Raw genomic sequence first — 24,491 nt, 5'->3', positions numbered from 1 at the left:
TGTTTGTTAATTAAGTAATTTAGATGAAATTACCAAATTCCTAGAAAGACAGAATATACTAAAATTGACTGAAGAAAAAACTCTGAGGAGACACAGTGAAGAGACTGAATTAGTAATACAAAAACGAGCCACAAAGAAAAGCCCAAGTCCACATGCCTTCTTTACTAAATTATACCAAATATTTGAAAAAATACTAATACCAATATTTTACACACAAAAAGAAGAGGAAGAAACACTCTCAACTCATCTTGAGGCCACTATTAACTTGATACCAAAGCCAGACAACATATCCCAAGAAAAAAAAAAAAACAAAGAAAAACCTTAGAAACTAAAGACCATTACCTCTTATAAATGGAAACAAAATAATCATCAATATAATATTAGCAAACCAAATCCAGGAATATATAGAAAACATTATATACCACAACCAAGTGAGAGTTATTTCAGGAATGTAAGGTTGTATCAACATCTGAAAATAAATTTATGTAATGTGTCATGTAAATAAAGTAGAAAAACAACATGATAATCTCAATAGATGTAGAAAATACATTTGATAAAATTCAACATCTTTTCATAATTAAACACTCAATAAACAAGAAATAGTAAGGAACTTGTTCAACCCGATGAAAGAAATCAAGGATAAAACACAAAGTAATATTATACTTCAAAGTCAAAGGCTAAATGCTTTCCTCCTAAGATCAGACTAAACCAAGGATGCTGACTCTTGCCACTTCTACTCAACCCTGTACTGGAAGTTCCAGCCAGTGCAGTAAGTAACAGCATGAAATAAAGTCATCAAGACCAAAGAGGAAGAAGTAAAACTATCACTCTCTGCAGGTGACATGATCTTCTATCGAAAATTCTAAGGATTCATGAAAGTAGTATTGAACTAATAAATGAATTTAGCAAATTTGCAAGATACATGAAAATCATACAAAAATCCACTATATTTTAACTCAGCAATGAAGATTCAACAATGAAATTGAGAAAACAATTCCATTTACAGCAGGATAAAAAAATAAACAAAATACTGAATAAATTTTACAGAATCACAACATGCAGTGAAAAACCACAAAAGAAAACTAAAGACCTAAAACTGCAGGGGAAAACATCTCACATTCATGGATTTGAAGACCAAATATTGTTAAGATGGGAATATTTTCCAAAGCAATTTATACATTCAACACAGTATATATAATAATTTGAAGCTGGATTACTCACAAAAATTGACCTGCTGATAAAAAATCCATATGGAAATTCAAGGGATCTAGAGTATCCAAAAAATTTTCAAAAATAAATACAAAGGTGGGAATGGTGGTGCATACCTGTAATCCCAGGATTTTGGAGGCTGAAGCAGGAGGATCACAGTGAGTTCACTGCCAGCCTGTGCTACATAGTGAGTTCAAGGACATCCTGAACCACATAGCAAGACCATGTCTCAAATAAAAAATTAAAATTCATATATAGATACAAAATTGGAGGACTTATACTTCCCTAAACTTAAGATCCCTAACTTAGAATTTGTAATTTTACATTCTTTTTCTTAAAGAGTCCCAAATACAAACTGTACATTCCTAAGTTCATACAAACTGAGATTTACACTTGCTTTGATAGGGCTATCCTGGGTAACAGGTAAAAGTACTGACATGTGATCACAGTGGGACACAATGGCACTGTCATATTATCAGCATTCTGTTTCTCTTGTCAGATAATAAATGTGTGTAATAAAGATTGTAATACCTCTTCAGGTCTTCCCAAAGCTGGAGTTCCTGTAAGAAGAACAGCTCGTCTGGCTTTCTGTACTATTGGCAATAAAATCTTGCTGCGGGTTGCAGTTCTAGACTTCATGTAGTGTGATTCATCCACTATAACTACTTTGAAGTTCTGGTAGTTTAGGGCATCTATCAAAGTTTCTGCACCAGTGGTTAAAAGACCATAGCCCAGAACTGTCACTTTGCTGGTTGATATTCTCCTGGAAAAGAAAATATGTGTTCTTTAAAAATGTCTCAGTAATTAATTCATCATAAATAATACTTTTTGAGGAACAAAACAGAAGACGAAAAGAGGAGTTGTAGGAGTAGAGTGTACTACTGCTGAAACTCAATTTCTCTAAGACATTATAGCCTTCAAATATAATAAACCAGGATTCAAAAAAAATTTAAAATTTAGCAATCTTAAACAAATTTTGTTCAAGTTGTCTCTGGAAGATTTTTACATTCTATCAGCCACATTTTATAGGATAAAAACATTACTTTTCAAGAGTATTTGCTTCTGTGTACCCACGGTCATACATAAACTGGATATTCAAATATCAGCTGACTCTTCAATGAAACCCCTTACATAACAAGGATAATACTTTCACAGTGTGGGTGTTATTGGTATTTTGATCAGGACAAACCTTAGTATAACAGGCCTGTCCACTGCACTGTAGAACAGTTCATTTTCCTGGTCCTCCCCATTAAACACCAGTAGTCTCCCACTCACTGTGACAAAAAACAGCATGGAAAGCTTCACGTTCCTGATAACTAACTGCAATATGTCCTACTTTCCACATTCTCAACATAATACAAAGAGCTTGTTCTTTCTGAAACCACCCCTGAATACACCTCCTTGAAACTGTATAAAATAAACACTCTGACCAGGCACTGGGTCACAGTTTCCCCATCAGAGGGCTGCATCCCACCTGGCCTCAGCTTTCTCTTTATGCGTGTGTCTCTGTATTTTTTTCCTTATCTCCTGTCACCCCCACTCAGGTCTCAAGTTCACCTGTGCTGGTAACGGCACTCATGACCTAAATGCTATATAAGACGACAGAGGTGACAATTTTAAGAAAATTTAAATGTAGATATTTAAGTAGGGTATAGATGACAGAAAAGAGTTATGAAAGACTTAGGAAATTCAACATTCTCTAAATTCTTGGTTTTTTAAAAATTTTAAGCACTTTCACTGGAGGGGAGAAATCTATTTACAATGATTGCCTACATTTTATATTAACCATACAAATAGTGTTCAAATTTTCATGGGCCTATAGAAATATATGCTAGTGAATTAGGGCTCCAAGTTTGAAAGAGAAAAGGCCCTCTACCTAAAAGGCCTTTTGTCTGTTTCCTCATTCCAAATTCATGAAGGTCAAAGTTATTTCTACACATATTCTTTATATTAACAGTTTTAATGAATGTAGTGTAAGACAATAATACTACAACTAAAATATTCTAAGAATTAACATGTTTTATTCAGGTAGGTGCACTGCTTTTAAATCTGAGAAACTTACAGGTTTGAACCTTTGGAAATATGATAGCTAGATATTCAATGTAATCACATCAGTTTTCAAATTGGTTGACTTATTCTACTGCTAGAAAGCAAAATGAGAAAAAACACTAAAAACACTATGATAGTTTTAAAGTAAGTATTTTAAATAATCACCAACACATATTTTCCAGGTATAAAATATCAAAATTATAAATTAACATAATAAAATAAAACTTTCTAAGTTAATTTTTAATCATACTCAAAATATTGTATATTAACTTGAAAAGCAAAATATAACATGGTTGCCGATTACAAAAGCTCTTACAGCTTCAAGTTAATCTTTGAAAAGCTGTAAAATTTATATGTAATTCTTAAAATAATAACTTTAAGTATAAGATAAAAAAATAGATATATAATGTCTGTATATCTTTAAACATATATATTTACCTTGACATTTACTTTTAAAATATAACACAAGGGGGCCGGGGATTTAGCTCAGTGGTTTCGCCGCCTGTTGTGCAAGGCGCAAGGACCCGAGTTCGATCCCCAGTACCAAAAGTAAAAAATAAAATAAAATAAAATAAACCACAAGAGACAAGTGTAGTGGCATAGACCTGTAATCCCAGCACCTAAGAGGCTGATATAGGAGGGCTGCCATTAGTTCAAGGCCAGCCTGGGCTACATGTGAGTTCAAGGCCAGCCAGAAATACACAACAAGAATCTGTCTGAAAAATTTAATAAAATAAAATAAAATGTACCATAAGGGAACTTAGAGATAAAAACATTATTGGGTTTCAGGTCAATAATTCATATTTTAAACTGTAAAATAAAATTCTCCATATTACTCTTATTTCTAAATGATAATCTGTAGGTAATATTTCATTCTAAACATGAATATATACTAAACACACACAAAGACTTTTTTTTTTTCCTTTGATACCAGGGATTGAACTCAGGACCTTGCACTTGCCAGGCAGGCGAGGTGACACTGAACTAAATCCCTGGCTCTGTCCACTTTTTTTCTTAAAGATTAATTAGTTGTTCTTACCCAACATCAGTTTTGTTCTGAATAACATTGATTCCTTCAGGCTCTAGCTCTGGGATCCACTTCTCTATTTCTTCTATCCAAGGGTACCTCAGAGATGAAGGGACCACTATTAAAAGAGGCCATTCCTCTCTATAGAAGTAAGCAATTGCAATTGCCTGGATTGTCTTTCCTAGACCCATCTAAATTAAAGAAAAAGTATATATTAAAAATAAAGCCTAAGAAAGTATCAAATATTTTATTAAGAATATTACCAAAATAATTTTCAATGTAAAATAAATTGAATTACATGGTTAATAAAAAGTTCAAGATTATAAGGACCTTTAAAATTTATTAAGCACTGGGCATGGTGGAACATGCCTGTAATCCCAGCACTCAGAAGGCTGAGGCAGGAGGATACCCAAGATTTCAAGACCACCCTAGGTACATAGTGAGACCCTGTCTCAAAAAGCCAAAAAACCCCCAAAAATCCAAAAAACCAAAATAAATAACATTCATTAAGCAACATCATTTGGGATTGGAATTAGAAACAAAATGACTCTATGGTGTCTATGTTGCCGCCCAACTAGACCATTTTAATACTACCATACTGTACTATCTTTAAACTCGTCTCATTTAAAAGGTAGTTCCCAAATGAATGTTTGTAGTGGTTTTGTCAATAATAGCCAGAAAATAAAGATAACTCCAAGTGCATCAACTGTTGCATGGATAATCAAATTCTGGTATACTCATACAATGGAATATTATTCAATTAAAAAGAAGCAAACTGTGAAGGGAATGCAGCTCCATGGTAAAGCACATGCTCAGCATGCAGGAAGCCAAAGGTTGAATTCACAGCACCTTCCTCCCACACAGGAGCAAATTTTGTTCCATTCAATATAATTCTATTTATACACAGATAAAACAGCAGGGATAGACAGCATATCAATGGTTGCCAGGGAATGGAGGTGGTATAAGGGAGCACCATAAGGGAACTTTTGGGGTTTTATCTTGATTTTACTGGCAGTAATGACTGTATACATTTGTCATAGCTCCTCTAATTTATATTTCAAATGAGTGAGTTACCTAAAAGGGTAAATTATACCTTCAATAATCCTTACATTTAAAAAATATAGGGCTGGGGATTTAGCTCAGTGGTTCCTGCGCCTGCCTTGCCAAGTGCAAGGACCCGAGTTTGATCACTGGTACCAAAAAAAGAAAAACAATATTGTGTAAAAAATATAGGCCAGGATTTAGCTCTGTGGTTCCACCACCTGCCTCAAAAATGCAAGGTCCTGAGTTCGATCCCCAGTACCAAAAAAAAAAATTGTGTAGAAAATATAGGCCAGGATTTAGCTCTGTGGTTCTGACACCTGCCTCAAAAATGCAAGGTACCGAGTTTGATCCCCATTACAAAAAAAAAGAAAAAATATATATATATATTTACTATAATGAACAATGGGACAGAAAAAGACTAAAAGACATAGGCTGTGCTTAACAGACTAATCAAAGGAAAAAAGATAGAAAAACCAAAAACAATGAATTCTAATTGGGTTTTAAATGCTGAGTAAGATTTTTAAAAAATAAAGGAAAATATGGTCTTGGATTTTCAGCACATCTTTTATGAAAACCTTGTTTTGTTCATGTGTTTTTCTTTTAAATACTGGTGTTAAGAACAACTCAAAAAATTGGAATAATTCAAATAAAGTAAAATTTATACCAATCCAACTTCAAAGATTAATGAGAAAACTAGTGTGATTTGCTTAAGAATTTTTTTTCCCTACATAAAAGACCACTAAAGAGAAACAAGGTAAATGGAGTGTAGGAAGTGAATGTTGTTTGTTTGTTTGGTACTGGGGATCAAATTTGGGACTTTGCGCTTGCTTGCAAGGCAGGTGGCGGAACCACTGACCTAAATCCCCAGCCCTGTAAATGTGTTTTTGATCTGGCATATAGTAAGTATTTAGAAATTATGTGAATGCATGAGTGGATGAAGAATAAATAAAGATCAGACCTTATAGTCTCTGAAATAGGTAAGACCCAGGTACAGAAAATGTGTTTACAGTTATATAAGGGGGAGGGAGGTAACATAAAAGCTTTTATTCTGAGAACAGTAATTATTAATTACCATTCCAAAGCTGTAAGCTTCAAAATACACAAATATAAAGCAAAAGTTAAGTCTAAGCATTTTAATATTGAAGTAAGATCCACTTTAAGATAAAAATTGTTTCCTAGCTAATTTTTTAGTGATAAATTGAGCTTAAATTAGTCAGAATTTGGTAATAGATGGGTTAGGGATGGACACCAACATAGCCTACATTATTTTTCTGTAAAAGTAAATTATTTCACATGTTCATTTTATACATTGTATATTTTAATATATATGACTAGTACATAACCCAAACTTTAGGTCTATTCAGCCAAATTTAAGACAATTTTATGACAGTAGACACAGCCCAAGCAAAATAACAAACTTATATAAGCTAGGGTTTTTTTGATTTTTGGGGTATTTTTGGTACCGGGAATTGACTCAGGGCCTTGTGCTTGCCAGGCAGGCACTATGCCACTATATAAGCTAGTTTTGTAAGTGAACTAAAGAGCACTTACATACCAATATATAGTACATGGACTGTTGGTTCTCTGACTTCAAAGTCTTCCAATTCCCATACCGGAAGCCATAAAAACACCTCTATATTTTAGGACCAGCTTGGTTCCAACATAGCAGAAATTAAACAATTACAGTTTTTTTTTGTTGCCTGGTTTGAGTTCATTAGTGCAGCTCTTTCCCACCCCTAAACAAGTCAGACCATAAGCACAGTCCCAGGAACTGAGCTATATGGGCTTACACTTTGTCTATGGACCATATAGCTAACTCTATTCTGTAGCTGTGGGTCCCAGGTTTTGTTTCCTGCCAAAATTTCATATCCCATTTTCTTAACTTAAACTTCTCTGGAAACAGGTCCATCTTTGCTCTCCTAATTTTCTGGGAAATAGAATTGCTTTTCTATGACCCTAATTTGATTACCATATTTCTATCATCTACTTGTTGTTAAATTTACTTGGTATTAATCAACTAATAAGAATTTTGTTTACTGCATGAGTTGTCACTAACAGTATTCTGGGTTGGCCTGCCAGGCACCTCTCTCCCAAAGACTGTCACCCATCAAAATTTCCTATTACTGTCTGCTGTGATCAGGGAAATAAATCTTCAGTAGGAATATAGTATGTGGAAATAGTAAATAAGGAAAGGCCAGCCTGAACTACATAGTGATACACTGTATTAATAAAACAAAACCAAAAAAAGGGAGAAAAAAGATAACAAAATTTCAGTTAGATAGAAGGAATAGAGGCTGGGAGTGTAGCTTAGTGGTAGGGTGTTTGCCTAGCATGCAAGAGGCCTTAGGTTTGATCCCCAGCATTACCTGACTCAAAAACAGGAGAAATAAAGTAAAAAGATTTACTGTATAACCTGGTGGCTATAGTTAACAGTAATATACTGTACTCTGCAAATTGTAAGACAGTATATTTTAGATATTCTCATCACACAAAAAGGTCAACATGTGAGATAATGCATGTGGTATTTAGCTAAACTTAGCCAATGCACAATGTGTACATATTTCAAAAAATAACATATTATATACAAAATATAATTTTTGTCAATAAATGAATACTTTTTTAAAAATTAAAAGACAACCAAAAAAGTGAAGCTTTGTGCTGATAGGGGAAGAAAGGAGGAACTATCATCAATATAGGAAAGAATAAGAATAGTTCTGATGTATTGGGAGACCAATCTAATTAGAAATTCATATATTTTTGACTTCTAGTTCCCTAATCCTAACTTCTTGTACCTAATTTGCTATTAAACCCATTGAATGAATTCTTAATTCTAGATGCTACTTTTTAGTTCAAAAGTGTTCATTAGAATCTGTTTTTACATATTTAAGCTCTTCCCCCACCCCCAGTACTGGGAATTGAACTCAGGACCTTGCACTTGCCAGGCAGGCGTGGTGCCATTGACCTATATCTCCAGCCCGTAAACTCTTATTTATTTATTTTGATACCAGGGATCCAACTTGGGACCTTGTACTTGTGAGGCAGGCAGCAGCACCACTGACCTAAATCCCCAGCCCCTTAAACTTTTTTTTTTTTTTGGTACTAGGGATCAAACTCAGGACCTTGCACTTGTGAGGCAGGGAGCAGAACCACTGAGCTAAATCCCTGCCCTTAAACTTTTTTGATAAATTCTCTACTAAAATTTTCTAACTTTTAATTTTTGTCCACTTTCTCCTTTTCTTGCATAAAATAATCATGATTATTTCAAAGTCCCTTTTGATACACTAATATCTGATCCACTATGGGTTCCTCCTCTCTGAAATTTTTATTTCCATGTCTAAATGGTGCAATGTGTGCTTTGGGAGCTAGACAGAGGAGTTTCTAATAAGAAAAGATGCAAGTAGGCTCTTTCAACCACTTTACTTACAGCTATAAAAAGAAAGACTTGAACATTTACTGGTAGATTTAGCAAACAAAAGTCTGACTCTAGTTTTGATACAGACAGCTTTCAAGCCTATTTATTCTTCTCCCCCAGTTCTGGGAAGTAGATAAGAAAGTGTGAGTACAACTTCCACTGGCACTGCTGGAAATTCAAGCCCTGAAAATCCAGGTCCACAGGGTGAGAACCTCCACTCTAGGTCCACCCTGCACCCTGCGCCTAGTTACAAATCAAAACAGTCTCCAATCCTATTCATATATTTTGAGAGCCTGCTCTGCTCTCCCCAGAAAGCCCTATTATATGAATAATCTTTCCACTTTCTCTCAGTTTCTGGGTGGCATCATCAGTCTTGATTTTGAAGCCACATTGTGGGTGGAAGGACCCACTCCACTCTTTAGGGTGACCATAGGGAAAGCCACATTCAAATATATTAATAAACTGACATTGTAAATTTTATGAAAGGATTTCCTTGAGATTTCATAGCTAGAAGGAAAAACATCTCAGAATTTGATCAACTTGGCATCACTACAAAGAATGAATTTCTTAATTTGCCCATTTGTTGATCTATGTTAGGATAATACTGTTCATCATTACAGAAGTCACCTAAAACACAGCACTCTCAATTTTTATCAAGTTACAATGTACCTTTCCAAGTTATGACTACCTCACATACAAACAACTTGGGTTACAACTGAAATTTTAGGTTTAACTTATAACCAAAGTCTTGAGATATGAACCAAATGCCAGCTGCTTGTGCAGTTGTAAACAAAGACTCATTGAGCCAGAAAAGCACATGTAAGCATCAGTCTGAGCCCAGATGTGCATGTTTGTGGACATGATTTCAGGCAGTGCTTTATATAATCAATCATTACTGCTATCAAAATGGCCCCCCAAAAAGCTAGAAAAGAAGCTAAAGAAAAAAAGGTAAAGAAAGCAATCACAATTGAAAAGGAGGAAATCATGGAAAAATATGAGAGTGGCATTTGTGTAACCAAATTTGCTAATATGTACAGCCTGTTGAAATCCACCATCTCAACAATCTTACAGAGAAGATTTGTATAAGGAAGCTAATGTTGCTAAAGGTGTTACTCAATTAGTAAGTCACAATCAACAGTGTTAGATGAGGTAAAAAGGCTATTATTAGTGTGGATAAACAAAAGGTAGATGGCCTTATTATAGCCTATGTGAGTCTATAATTTGTGAAAAAGCTAGGGCTATGAATGAGATCTTCTAAATGATAATCCATCAATGAGTGATAATGGTGAAACATTTCATGCCAGTAAGGAGTGGTTTCACAATTTTGAAGTGAGAACTGGGGTTCATAACGTACCTAAGTATGGTGAAGCAGACAATGCTGATAAAAGGGCTGCTGAAAATTACATACACCACTTCAAAATGAAGACACAGAGAAATGGCTTTTTTCTTTCATCGTTTTCTTTTTTTAAAATTAATTTTATTGGTACATTTAAGGTATACAATATAATGACATCCATCATTGGAAATGTGCACCTTTACATAATCCATCCTGGTTATTTTTTCCCCAGTCCCCTGCACCCCTTCAACCCCTCCGCCCCTACCTATCTACTACAAAGACTTTGTTTCCATTTTTTCTTTTTTTCATATTAATTTCATTCCCTTCTCTCTTTCCCCCATCCCTCCTACTTCCCCTTCCCCTTTGCCCCTTTTCTTCCTATTTCACATTATCCATTCTATCTTTTAGTCCTTATTTATACTTTCAGTTTCTCACATTAGAGATACTATTCGGTATTTACACGTGTGTCCTATTTATTTCACTTAAGAGTATCGCCTCAATGTGCATCCATTTAGATATAAATGTCTCTAATTTCTCATTTTTTATGGCTGAGTAATACTCTATTTTATTTAAAAAAAACTTTTCTTTATCCAGTCTCCAGTTGATGGGCAATTGGGCTGCTTCCAAGTTTTAGCTATCATGAATTGTGCTGTTATGAACATGGGCGCACATATATCACTGTGGTATGATTCTTTTAATTCTTTGGGGAAGATCCCCAGCAGTGGAAGAGCGGGGTCAAATGGGACTTCCAGTCCTAGTTCTTTGAGGTATCTCCATAATAATTTCCACAGTGGTTGCACCAGTCGACACTCCCACCAGCAGTGGAGTAGAGTTCCTCTTTCCCCACAGCCCTTCCAGCATCTGTTATTGGTTGATTTCATGATAACAGCCATACTTTCTGGGGTGAGATGTAATCTCAGTGTTGTTTTCATTTGCATCTCTCGAATGACCAGTGATATTGATCATTTTTTCTTATGTTTATTTGCTATTTCTACCTCTTTGTCTGAGAAATGTCTGTTCATTTCAGATTTCTAATTTGGGGGGGGGTCTGATTTTTTTAAGTTCTTTATTCTAGACAGTAGACCTTTGTCTGAGGGATAGCTGGTGAAAATTTTTTCCCACATTGTGGGTTGTCTCTTCACACTGCTGGGGGTTTCTCTTGCTGTGCAGAAACTTTTTAATAAGAACAGATCCCACTTGTTGATTGTTTGTGCTTGTTCACAGGCAACTGAGGGTATTGTTCATAGAATCTTTTCCTAAACTAATGCCTTCAAGAGTTCTACTTAACCTCTCTTCCATCCAGTTCAGTGTTTGTTTTAATATTTAGATCTTTAATCCATTTCAATTTTAGTTTAGTGCATGGTGAGAGATATAGGTCTAGTTTTAATCTTTGGCAAGTTGAAACCCAATTTATCCAGCACCATTTATTAAAGAGGCTATCTTTCCTCCAGTGAGGCCGTTTGGCTCCTTTGTCGAAGATGAGGTGGCTGAGTGTGTCTGAAGTTCTTTCTGCATCTTCTAATCTGTTCCACTGGTCCTCAGGTCTGTTTCTTTAGCTACTGTGATAAAAACAGGATGGTACTGGCATCAAGTTTTCAATTGTGATAAAACTGGCCTTTTCTGGAAGAAAATGCCCAGAACATGTATTACTCAAGAATAGAAGAAAATGACAGGCCACAAGCTGTCAGCATAGGAAGGATAGTCTACTCTTATCACTATGTGCCAATGCAAGTGGTGACCTCAAGATGAAGCCTCTCTTGGTTTATAACTCTGAGACCCCTAGCCTGTTCAGAAAATATAAAGTCATGAAAAATAGGATAGGGGTCATGTGGAAATCTAATGGAAAAGCCTGGATAACAGGACTACTTTTTCTTGAGTGGATCCAGGAGGCTTTCTGTCCTATTAAGAAATATTTAGAGGACAAACATTTACCACTCAAGGTTCTCCTCATCATGGGCAATGCTCCTGCTCACCCATGGTATTTGGAAGACAACTGGGCTGAAGAATTCCCATGGCTCTCAGTCTAGTTTTTCCCACCTAATACAACTCCTCTACTGTAGCCTATGGACGAGCAGGTTATAGCTAACTTTAAGAAGCTATACACCCAGGAACTGTTCCTGAAGTGTTTCCAGATGGTCTCAGATACAGATTTAACTCTTAAAGAGTTCTAGAAGGAACATTACAATATCCTTTCCTGTGTGGGGTTAACTGAGAAATCCTGGGCCAATGTCTCTCTAAGGACACTGGACTGCCTGGAAGAAAGTATGGCCTAAAATCATACAGGAGAGAGACTTTGAAGGCTATGCAGAGAAGCCTGAGCCTTCAATTGACCCTGTGATTGATGACACTGTCACTATAGCAGAGTCCATAGGCTTACAGGTAGACAGTGGTGGAGGAACAGTCAGAGGAATTGTCTACAGAGGAACTTCAGCAACTTCTGGCTGAGCAACAGAGAATGGCAGCTGAGGAGCTTTCTGAAGAGGAGGGGGCATATCATCAATCAGTGCAGCAGCAAGGCTGGGAAATTAACTCAATGGTTCCACTGCCTGCCTCCCAAATGCAAGGACCCGAGTTCGATCCCCAGTACCAAAAAAAACAAAACAAAACAAAAAACAAAATTGGGAACAATCAGTGCAGCAAAGTTCTTTTGAAATAAAGGAAATCCTTAAAAAATGGACAGTGCTACAAACATTTGCAGAGGAGACCCACCCAGACAAAGATAAAGCCAATCGTTGCATTCTCTTGGTTAATGACAATGTCATGTCATGTCATATTACAGAACAGTGTTTAAAAAAAGGCAGAAAGAGACAACCTTAGACCACATTTTAGTTTTGAAAAGGTTGAGACTTAGTGATCCAGAAGCAGGTCCTAGAGGGCTACAGACTATCCCAAGAAGAGAAAGGACACCAGAGAGCCAGATTCCTGATGTTGTTATGGAAGGGGACTCTCTTTCCAAACAATAACCACCTTCCATTTCATCCTCCCTTCGTGCAAGCCAAAGATGTCAACTTGAATGGTGAGTGTTGCATGAAATTGTTGTTTCTGGTAAACTAGGCACATTTTATAACTTTTTGGTACACTAAGAAAATTATTGGTATTTCTGGTATATTATGCACATTATATAACCCTTTTTTATTATGAAAAGGTTAGTTAAGGGGTGCTTTGGGACGTCTGGAGTCCATTATGGGTATTTCCATTATTTCCTATGGGGAAAATAGTCTTGACTTACAACCAGCCATGGCAAACAAATTGATTTCATAAGTCAAGGGTCCACTGTATTTTCCTTGCTAACAGCCCAAAACGTTTTATTTAGCATCTCCTTAGTTAAAAGCTTATGTAGTGGGGCCAGGGATTTAGCTCAGTGGTTCCACTGCCTGCCTCACAAGCGCAAGATCCTGAGTTCAATCCCTGGTACCAAAAAAAAAAGATTATGTAGTTAAAAGACAACTGGTGCTTTTACTATAGAGAGCTAAGTTAGAGAAATATTACAGGCACTCAGACAGGGCTAGGCCCTTGAGAGAGTAAGGACAAAGGTAAAATACATTACAACTGTGGCCGGAGACACATCTGTTGGAGACTAGGTCTCAAGGTGAAATGACCGGGCCTGCATACTTCTGCAAAGGACAAGGTAAGTAGTAACCCTTGGCCTAATGAAGTCTAGATAGACATCAGTCACCCCGGTGGGTGACCAAAACCTCTGGACCTATCATTTCCTAGAAAAAGTCTTTGTTCTTTCCATGTACACTTGTTAAGTTACTCGTTCTCCCACTGGATCACCAAGCGACTATACTTGTAACTTTATTGGTTGTTCATACCTTTAACCAACATTGTATTCACGTGGTTTTTGCTCTATAAAACTTCCCCTGAAAAGTGGGGTCCTCAGCTACCCATTCAGGACTCCTCCTGCCTCTCAGGAGATATCCTCTCAACAAACATTTCCTATTCTTAACCTCCATTGTTCCTAGAATTCATTCTTCAAGTTTAGGGAACATGAATGTGGCATATCAGAGAGCTAACTGGTTGGAATTATATTTCCCTTATGTTATTTGGAGGTCCTATTTAATCTCTTATATCATCCCTGTCTCATTTCCTGGAAACTAAAAAAAATATTCATCAACACAAAATAATTTAGTCACTAAATTTTTAAGGTATTGGTTGTTGGTTATTCATTTTCTTGGCCATCATAAAAAAAGAAGATAAAGTTTGGTAGGACAAACTAAAAAAAGATAAGGTTTCAGACTGGAAAATAAAACTATATTAGTGTAAGCTCATGTTCCTAGTAAGACAAGAAATGATACCTAGCACAACTGAATTAATAGATACAATTTACAAACAGGAAGATAAATATTCAGAGTATTGTAAACTCAGATATAAACTTTTAAAACATGTTCTTGAGTTTTAGTATTTTGTGAACAATTTAAAATAGAATTTATTTAGAAGAGGTTTGGTAGTTTTATTTTTTTAAGGCAGAAATGTCCATATTAATCATATATACACATAATTATTTTTCTGAGAAGCTATAAGTTGGAGTGGATAATTTAAAAATTCTCATACTGGTATAAAACGAAACAGTTTAAAGCTAATAGTGACTTGATTTTAGCTGGATTATCAAACAAGTAAAAAAAGAAATCCATCTGTACAATTAAAATTTTTCTTATTTTGTTTTAAAAATAAATAAATAAAATTAAATTAAATTAAATAGCACAATATTCAATTATAAAAGCAGTAACACACTTCAAGTAATTTCAGTATACAGAAATAACTACACTCAACAGGTGGCTCAAAGCCCTTGACTTTAAATAAAATAGAATTTGTTAAGGTGCAACCCTCCAGTGTTTCATCACAATTAAGGGTAAATTATTTGACACAATAACCGTACAAGTCTCTATATAAAAATTAAATATAAACATTAATTTCAAACGTATATTTTATCACTGTTTTAAAACACTAAATCAACATTTTACTCAGGAGAATTATTTTATGTTTTCTACGTTTTATTCAATAAAATTACTAAGAATGATTAAATGACAATATTCCTGACACGAATTTTTGTTTCAGTTTTTCATACTGTACTTTTTTTTCCCATTTAGTTTATTGGTACATTTTAGGTATACAATAGAGTTACATTCATCATTTGGATCTTGTACCTTTACATGATGTATCTTGGGTTTTTTTTCCCCTTCCCCTTGCCCTCCCTTCATCCCCTCCACCCTTCCCTATTTACAAAGACTCTGTTTTTCCTTTTCTCATATTTTTTCTTGTGATTACTTTTACATATCAATTCTATCGCATGAATTACAGAATATCCCTGGTGATTAAGAATTTTTTGAAATTGGAAAATTTTCCAGCTTTACAGTTAAAAGCAGCTCATATGTTTTTAAGGTTAGAGATAGGAGGTGTCTTTAAAATAGGTGGCCACTTTATTGTAGCAGTGGTTCCTTTGGAAGACTCCTTTAGATATGCAGATTTTAAATTTTAGAGATCTAAATTAAGAAATCCACAAAGGGATATGTCAAACTGAAATCCTGTGTCCTACTATTTATTATTGTTAAAGGTAAGGTACGTATTTTAGCAGAAGTATTTTCTTGTTTTCGTTTTCTTTTTTATAGGGAGGTTGTCCCCCTCTCTACCCTTGTCATCCCTTCCCACCCTACCCCTAGAACTGGGAACTTACCCAGTAATGAGGCCTTTGAATTGAGCTACATCCTGTCTTTTTTAATATTTTTGAGACAGGGTCTCACTAAGTTGCCCAGGCTGGGCCTGAACTTGCCATCCTTCTGCCTCAGCCTCCCAGAATATTAAAGTACAGACATGTACCAGCCCACCCAACTCTCTTTTTGGTTGTTTTTTGTTTGTTTTCTAAGACAGGGTCTCACTGTATAGTTTAGGCTGGTCTTGAACTCACTATGCAGCTCAGGCCAGCCTCAAACTCAGAGATCCTCCTGTCTCAGCCTCCCAAGTGCTGGGATTACAAGTGGGTACCACCACACCCAGCTTCCCAATTCTTATAGTTTTAGATGATATGTGTAGAAATGATTACTTGTTCTTAGAACAGTGTTTGTGTGTGTGTGTGTGTGTGTGTGTGTGTGTGTGTGTGTGTGTGTGTGTTTCCTGTACAGGCATGCACCAACCTACCCAATTCCTATAGGGAGTTTTAGATGGTATATGCAGAAATAATGATTTGTTCTTAGAACAGTGTGTGTGCATGTTTCATTCATGTGTTCCTGTCTTATAGGAGATTAGGGGCAGGGAACAGAGCATAGGCCTGATCTCTTCTCTACTCGTCTGAAGCACCCACACTTTAGGGAATTTGCTATATAGGAAAGGGGGCAGATAGACAGGTAGAGAAATAATAAAATAAAGGCCTCAGTATGCTTCCTGGCAAATCCTGACTAGAAAGAGTTAAACCCTTGGTAGAGGAAGCAATTAAGAGGACAAGCAAGGGCTGGGGATTTAGCTCAGTGGCACTGCGGCTGCCTCTAAAGTGCAAGGTCATGAGTTCAATTCCTTGTACTGAGGAAAAAAAAATATGAAAGAGCTTCCTCCTATAGGAACAGCAAATTTCTAGATGCTAAACTGGTGTTTTAATGACAAAATCTGGAGAACAGCTAAGACCTCACTTTATAGTTATGGTTTATTGATGTTCTCTGATGTTGGAGTCAGTGAGAGTAAGAAGGGAGAAGGAAGAAGAGAAAGAGAAACATAAATTAAACATACATATATGTCAGTATAGAATAAAAGAAAAAAAAAATTGACCAAATCCACAAGTGAAGAAAAATGAAGAGGTAAAAACTGAAAAAGCCTAGGGCTGCATAATTTTTATCCTAATTACTTCTTCTTTATCTTGAATATTTCTACTGATTTTTAGATTATGATTCAGAGCAAGTCACTTTTCAGTTGAACTTTCAATAGTTGATTTTTACTTTTTTAAAATTTATTTTATTTTATTTTATTTTGGTACCGGGGATCAAACTCGGGTCCTTGTGCTTGTGTAGCAGGCGGCGAAACCACTGAGCTAAATCCCCAGCCCAATAGTTGATTTTTAAATCTGTAACAATTTTTAATTTGTAATTGTGGCGACCACGTACTAAATAACTCATTTCAAGGGAATAAGTGGGAAGATACACAAAAAATGATTTTTCTCTAAGGAAAAATACTTTCACTCAATAAAAAACCAACCCCGTGACTGTAAATTTCAAAGACTAGAAAAACTATGGAATATACTTTAATATTTTATAAGGATTTTAAGTTATATCTCTTATGTGAACAATAATTTATTTTTATTCAAAATATTTGTTGAGGTTGAAACCTAATCATGGTATGGTAAAAAACAAGATATTTAGGTATAATGTGAATTGCTCAGATGCATACATATTATTCAATCAAATAGTACTAAACACTGTTAAGGTAAAATATGAATAAATGAAAGATCATCGCAGTACAATATAGGCTGGTGATAATACTTCAGAAGTAGATTTTCCATATGTTTTGTAGGAAATCAAATGTATTATGATTCTACTCATTTTCTCCAAAGGTATTAAGGAACCAATGTTTTATTAACTTCTTGAAATTGAGGGTCAACAAAAAAGGACACACTTGTAGATACTGAGGAAAAAGAAAGAGAAGGTAAGAAAAAGACAACTGAATAGAAAATAAAAGGAATAGTTCAATCTTGTGATTATGTTCTAAGGTTTTAAAAATCTATTATACTTCTGTATCATGTGAATTTTTGTCAAAACTCCCCTACTTCTAAATCAACAGACATGAACTTTTGAAATAAGGGCCCCTAAAGTGACTCTCACACATGGATGGCTCTCAAGCTGCATTCAGAGAATAACTAATGATGCAATCTCAGAAAAAATACTGGAGTGTTTTGCCTAATTGTGGCTATTTTATCACAGGAATGGAGGTGAAGTCAGAAAGGACACTTCCAAGATTCTATTCTTCAAATTGACTAATCGACTGATCAATTGCTATAGTGGAGACTGAACCTAGGGCTTGGGCATGCTAGGGAAGTGCTCTATTGCTGATGTGTATCTCAACACTTTTTAAATATTTTACCTTAAATTTTGAGTCAAGGTCTTGCTAAGTTACCTGGGCTGGCCTTGAACTTGTGATTCTGTAGCTTCTCAAGTAGCTGGAAATATAGGCATGTGTCATCATGCCAGGCCTTAATCTTAAATTTCATCATTTCTAAGGGATCTGTTCCATGACTCATCTTTAATTACAATTTCAAGGTAGTTTTGATGTAGTGATTTCTATGTTGTTATATAGTATGTAGAATGAGTTTAGGAAAAGCAGAATTTGATTCCTAACTTTACAATCTATTCAAAGTAGCCATGTCATAGAAAAAGCCTAATTCCAGAAGTTTAATAAAGGCTCTTTCAGAGAATCTAATTTACATGTTCCTTTGTTATACAAGGTGATAACTGTTCAACAACTGGAACAATGAACATTTTACATCACTAAAACTTCCAGATGTAATGAACACAAAGTAACCATGTATAATGAATCCTTGAAAAAAAACTGATGAAAAATACAAAATTATCTGTGGTACATAATAACAATGTGAATTTGTTGAGCACAATGTAAACAAAAGGGTCTTTCAAAAGATCACTAAAATATGGGCCGGGGATTTAGCTCAGTGCTTCCGCTGCCTGCCTTGCAAGCACAAGGTCCCAAGTTCGATCTGCAATACCAAACAAACAAAAAAAATCACTAAAATAAGGACTAGGAAACAAAGACCAGACAGTGGGTATTTGCATTTAGTAAACCTGGTATTGCCATTAAAAAACACTGATCAGTTCAGCTAGAGATTTTATAAAAGATCAAATGTGTAAATTTCTTCATACTGAATATAAATGCAGTGTGATGCTTTATATCCTTTTTAAAATTTGGCAACATTACAATTTGAATACAACATCAGAAATAAGAATAAAAATTTTTCATATATAAATAAGTATAAAGAATTGAGTGATATTAAAAATATCTGCATGGCTGGGGATTTAGCTCAGTGGTTCTGCTGCCTGTCCCACAAGTGCACTTTCTGGTACCAAAAAAAAAAAAAAAAAAAAAAAAAAAAAAAAATATATATATATATATATATATATATATATGTAGTTATTTAATACATAAAAATTATGGTAGAAAGAAGAAAGCCATCCCATATGTGGGACAAAAGGCAAGTCTTTCAAATGGAATCAACTGCAACTCAATTAAAAGCAAACGAGTCAATATATTCAGAGACAATTTTTTTGCAAGGTTATTTGCATGATTTCAGTTGAATAAGGACTTAATCTGTTAATTCATGTGTTGACAAATAACAATCTTTTTTTTTTTTGGTATCGGGGATTGAACTCAGGTCACTGCACTTGCGAGGCAGGCAGCAGAATGACTGAGCTAAATTCCCAGTATATAACAATCATTTTAGAACTATTAGAAAGAAGCCATAAATCTCAGTCTGGTAATTTTTGATTAATTAAGCAATGTCAGATTCACTACTCAAATTCAGAAATGAGGTCCTTTAAAGATGGTTCTTACATATATTACCAAGGAAGTAAAAAGAAAGCCTTGGCTTAAAAAATGAAAAATGTTGAGCACCGGAAGGAAGCTCTCCTGCCTCCATCCCAGGCTCCTAGGGCAGTGAAGCTCAGCCGGTCCCAGAACCCGGAAGGAAGCTCCCCCACCGCCATTCCAAGCTTCTAGGGCAGAGAAGCTGAGCCGGTCCCAGCACCTAGGAGGAAGCTCCCCCACTGCCATCCCAAGCTCCTAGGGCAGAGAAGGTGAGCCGCAAGGGCGACAGAAGCACCACCACCCCCGGCCCGTGGAAATGAGAAGACACACAAACAAGCCTCAAAAACAGACTTCCAGATCACCTACAGCAACCCCAAAGGGAAACGAGATGGAACAATCTGATACTCAACCACCTGGACTCTCTGAACTGGCAACAAAAGAGGATCTGGGAAAAATGAAATCAGAAATAATTACTCAGATAACAGCAAAGATTTTGCTCATGGTGCAAGACATGATTAATAAATCTAGAGAGGACACAGATAAAAAAATAGAGGAGCTGAGGAACATGATGGAATCCCAACATAGGAAACAAATGGAATCCATAAAACAGATACAAACAGATTTCCAAGAGATTTAAAAACTCCATCAAAAGTCTGTGCAGCAGAATGAACCAATGTGAGGATAGAATTTCACATATAGAAGATAAGATTGCAATTAGTGACCAGGAAAAGAAAAATTGCTTTAAAATTGTGAGGGAACATGAGAAATCAATCCAGCGGCTGCTAGAAGATGCAAAGAAGAATAACATAAGACTGATTGGAGTCAGTGAGGAAAGAGGAGAGAGTGCAGATGACATAAAAAAACTCTTCACAGAGGTGATGGAAGAAAACTTCCCAAGGAGGAGAAAAGAACTTGACATACAGATAAGTGAGGCATATAGGACTCCAGCTAGCCTTAATCAAAAAAATCTACACATAGGCATATAATAGTTAGGATTCCAGAAATCCAACAGAAAAATAAAATTCTACAAGCAGTGAGAGAAAAGGAACAAATCACATACAAAGGAAAGCCCATAAGAATCACAGCAGACTTCTCAATGCAAACCCTCAAGGTAAGAAGAGCTTGGAGTGATGTATTTCAAGCCCTAAAGGAAAACAGCCTCCAACCCAGACTAATGTACCCTGCAAAACTATCTTTCAAAACTGATGGAGAAATAAGATACTTCCATGATAAAGAACACCTCAGGAACTTCATGAATACAAAACCGGCACTCCAAAAACTTTTAGACAATACCCTAGGAAAAGACAATGAGGATCACAACCCCAGCAAACCCAGCAGAATGAATCCATTGGGTGTGACAAATTAAACGCAAAGGGGGAGAATCCAACAAAAAGAAAAAGTCATGACAAGGCTTTTAAAACTTTTGACTTCATCTCCCTAATGAGTGTATAATTCAATCTCACTATTGTATTGTTTAGTATTTTTCTGATTCTAGAGTTCCACACCATTCCTTGTGCTATACTGGCTATTTATCATCTTATGCCTACATTTTAATTGGGTTGTCTATTAATGAGCTCTAAGAATTCTTTATATATTCTGCTCATAGGTTATATGCATTGGAAATATGGTCTATTTAAGGACTACTTTTCATTTTAATGAAGTCATTTAAAGTTCTAAATATTGATGGAATCTCATTTATTAATTTTTTTTCTTTTATACATCATGTTTTTTGTATCCTAGGAAGTTCTTGCCTACCCTGAATTCATAAATATTTTCCCTTATAATTTCTTCTTAAAGTTTTATACTTTTAGGCTTTCTTATTTAGGTTCATAGATCCCTTCAAGTTATTTTCATGTATGGAAAAAAAGGTTGAGATTAATTTTTTATATACGGATAACAGGTGTTCTAGTGCCGTTTGCTGAAAACACTATCTCTTCCTCAGCTCTTGAATTGAGCTTATATTCTATAAAATGCTAATGTTAAATAATCTTTCAAAACTCAGTGGACCATATATGTGTGGTTCTACTTTTAGATTCTCTGTTTTATTCAAATGATCTATGTCTTTCCTTACACCAACACTGCCTTGATTACTGTAGCTTTAGAAGAAGTGTTAAAATTGGGTGCTAAACGTCTTCCAACACTGTTTTTCTTTTTGTTTTTGGCTTTTCTGGGTCCTTTGTACTCCTACATAACTTTAAAATTTCAATATCCAGTTCTTCATATATAGCAAGTATACACAGAATTGAATTTTTATATATACCTTGTGTTTTCTAATCCTGCTAAATTCAAGTACAAGTTCTAGGGGCTCCTAGAGATTTTTTAGTATTTTCTCTGTAGATGATCATTTCATCTACATATAAAGATTTTGCTTCTACCTTGCCAATCCTATCCTAGTTGTGTCATTTTATTGCCAGACTATTTTGGTTTAGACCTACGTTTCAAAGTCTAATGGACAGATGAAGAGTAGGCATATATGCCCTTGTTCCCCACTTTAGGGAGAAAACATTGCATCGTCTCCATTCATAGAAGGAGTTTTTCTTGGAAGTATGGAGTACATGTCTTTGATCTGTTGAGAAGGTTCTGTTCTACTTCTAGTCTCCTGATAGCTTTTACCATTAACAGCTGTAGAATTTAGTCCAATACTCTTTCTCCAACTAATGACAGGATCATATGGCTTTCTCCTTTCCTCTATTAAAATGATGACTTTTGGGGGTGGATCTTCCAATGCTGAACCAACACTGTCATCCCTATAATAAAACCACTTTCTACATTCTGCCAGATCTGACTTCTAAGAGTTTGTTTTGTTAAACAAATTTCTATCTATGTTCATACCTTTTTCTTCTATTATCTTTATCCAGTTTTAGGATTAGCACAATGTTGAGTTCCTAAAATGAGGGTAGAAGTGTTCCTTCTTTTTTCTGCTTTAAATGTTTGATATAATTTATCAGTTAAAATGTTTATGAGCCTGCTGTTGTCATATAGGTAGGTTTTCAAGCTAGGAATATACTTTCTTTAATAGGTGCTATTCAAATTTTATATTTCCTCCAGAGTTAGTGTCATTAATTTGTCTTCTAATTTACTTCTTAGAAATTGTCAAATTTCAGAAAAGATTTTTGTAATATGCTTTCTATATCCTTTTAAATTCTGTAAAATCTGTGGTAATGTCTCCTAGATCTTAATATTGTAATTTTAAAAATGTATAACTGATATTGTGTAACAGGAAGAAAAGGTCTAAAAGAGCAGGGGAATTGGGAGGGGTAGAGGAAGGGAAAAAAGGGAAAGGAAAAAATATTTGAAGAGGAAAAAAATGGAAACAAGGTCTTTGCAAATAGGGAAGGGTGGAGGGGGTGAAGGGAGGGCAAGGGAAGGGGAAAAAAATAAGAACCAAGAGACTCATGTAATGGTACAAGATCTCAATGACGAATGTAACTGTATTTTATACCTAAAATGTACCAATAAAAGTTAATGGGGAAAAAAAAAAACATAATGAAGGAAAACTGAAAAAAAAAAAAATGTCTTTTTAGAAATAAAAGTAAAAATTAAGGCTGGGGGTTTAGCTCAGTGGTTCTGTTGCCTGCCTCGCAAGTGCAAGGTCTCAAGTTCAATCCCTTGTACCAAAAAATAAATAAATAAATAAAAATTAATAGCATACTATACCAGTAGTCAAAATGCCAGACAGACAAAAAACAAAGCCCTGGTAAGTTCAATGGATAGTTTTCAAAGGTTAAAATACAAAGGAAGGCCACCAAAGCCAGTGATTAGGCTGGAACATTATCTGCAGAAATGGGAAAAAAAAAAAAGGAATCAAAAACAGGCTGTAAAATCAATTTTGTTGTTCTAAGAAAAATACATAGAATGTTACCAAAAATACTTTTTATTTAAATTGGCTTAGTCAATACAGAAGAAAACAAGACTGGTAAGGAATAAGAAAATCAATGTTTCAAAAGTATTTATTAAGTTAAAAAAATAAGTTTTATATGTTTGGAGAATATTTGGAAAGACGATTCTTTGTCTAAAAAGCAATCATCCCCTATCAAGGTAGATTTTCCTGGGCTCAAATTACGCACTTTTCTTCTCTCTCTCTAAGGTAGAATTCATATAAATTACTTTCATATTAGACATAGTTGTAGGTAATTTCTCCTAAAATGCAGTGCCATTCGGAACTCTAAGGCAGTATTACAGCAAGGTAAAACATACTTGGTTTCTGACACTTGTAGTGGGTAAGGACACCCCTTTCTTTTCCCAATATAACTAAATACAGTATCCAATAACTTCTGTGTTCTTTCCCTTCCTTTGTCTTCTAGTAGAATTGATAATGGTTTCACATATCTCAGATGAATCTCTGTGGAAAGCAGGCTCCAAAGTGCATGGTACATTAATTATTACTTAAGACATACAAATTTAATCTATAAAAAGAAATGAGAGGTGTCAAGATTATAAGGTCATCATGTGCTAGTCACAGTCCTCATTTATTAAATATTATCTATGTCAAAAAATTAAAAATTAATTCTCACTTTGTGGAACTAATTGAATAGAGAAAATCTAATACATCTGAACTTTAAGAAAACAATGAAAATGTTATGTAAAAAAACTGTAAATAAATTTCAAATTGAGTTGATAAAATAAATTTAACTTATAAACTATTCATGAGTATAACAATAATAAAAGTTTTTATGAGAAAATGCATGTTAAGAACTAATCTAGGCTTGATTTCATTTTTTTGAAATATTAGTGAAATTAAAAATAGTGAAAATAGTTCATTAAATCCATAATTTACACTGTCATAAACTAATAAGGTTAAAAAATTATGAAAATGTTGGAATAGAAATTAATGTTAGAATAAAAAAGGTAACTAACTCTGAGCTGATGATATAAAATAATCTCCAATGTGGATATCAAAT

General features: G+C 35.0%; 1 protein-coding gene across 5 annotated transcripts in view; it reads right to left on the bottom strand.

Annotated features, from left to right (window-relative positions):
• The window catches only part of Zranb3 (zinc finger RANBP2-type containing 3), a 284,160-nt gene that overhangs the window by 156,544 nt on the left and 103,125 nt on the right, over window positions 1-24,491 (bottom strand). For all 5 annotated transcript variants that reach the window (XM_013076896.3, XM_021236942.2, XM_021236962.2 and 2 more), the window contains exons 4-5: window positions 4,298-4,476; window positions 1,741-1,972 (exon numbers count right to left, since the gene is read on the bottom strand). In XM_013076896.3, coding sequence (XP_012932350.2) covers window positions 1,741-1,972; window positions 4,298-4,476 — 411 coding nt within the window. The remainder of the gene's footprint in view (window positions 1-1,740; window positions 1,973-4,297; window positions 4,477-24,491) is intronic.

Source organism: Heterocephalus glaber, unplaced genomic scaffold (assembly GCF_053883595.1).
Source record: "Heterocephalus glaber isolate CG9 unplaced genomic scaffold, H.glaber_assembly_v1.0 deba00000347, whole genome shotgun sequence".
Classification (NCBI taxonomy): domain Eukaryota; kingdom Metazoa; phylum Chordata; class Mammalia; order Rodentia; family Bathyergidae; genus Heterocephalus; species Heterocephalus glaber.
The sequence above is the reverse complement of the archived record's forward strand: the minus strand, read 5'-3'. Positions and strand labels throughout refer to the sequence as shown.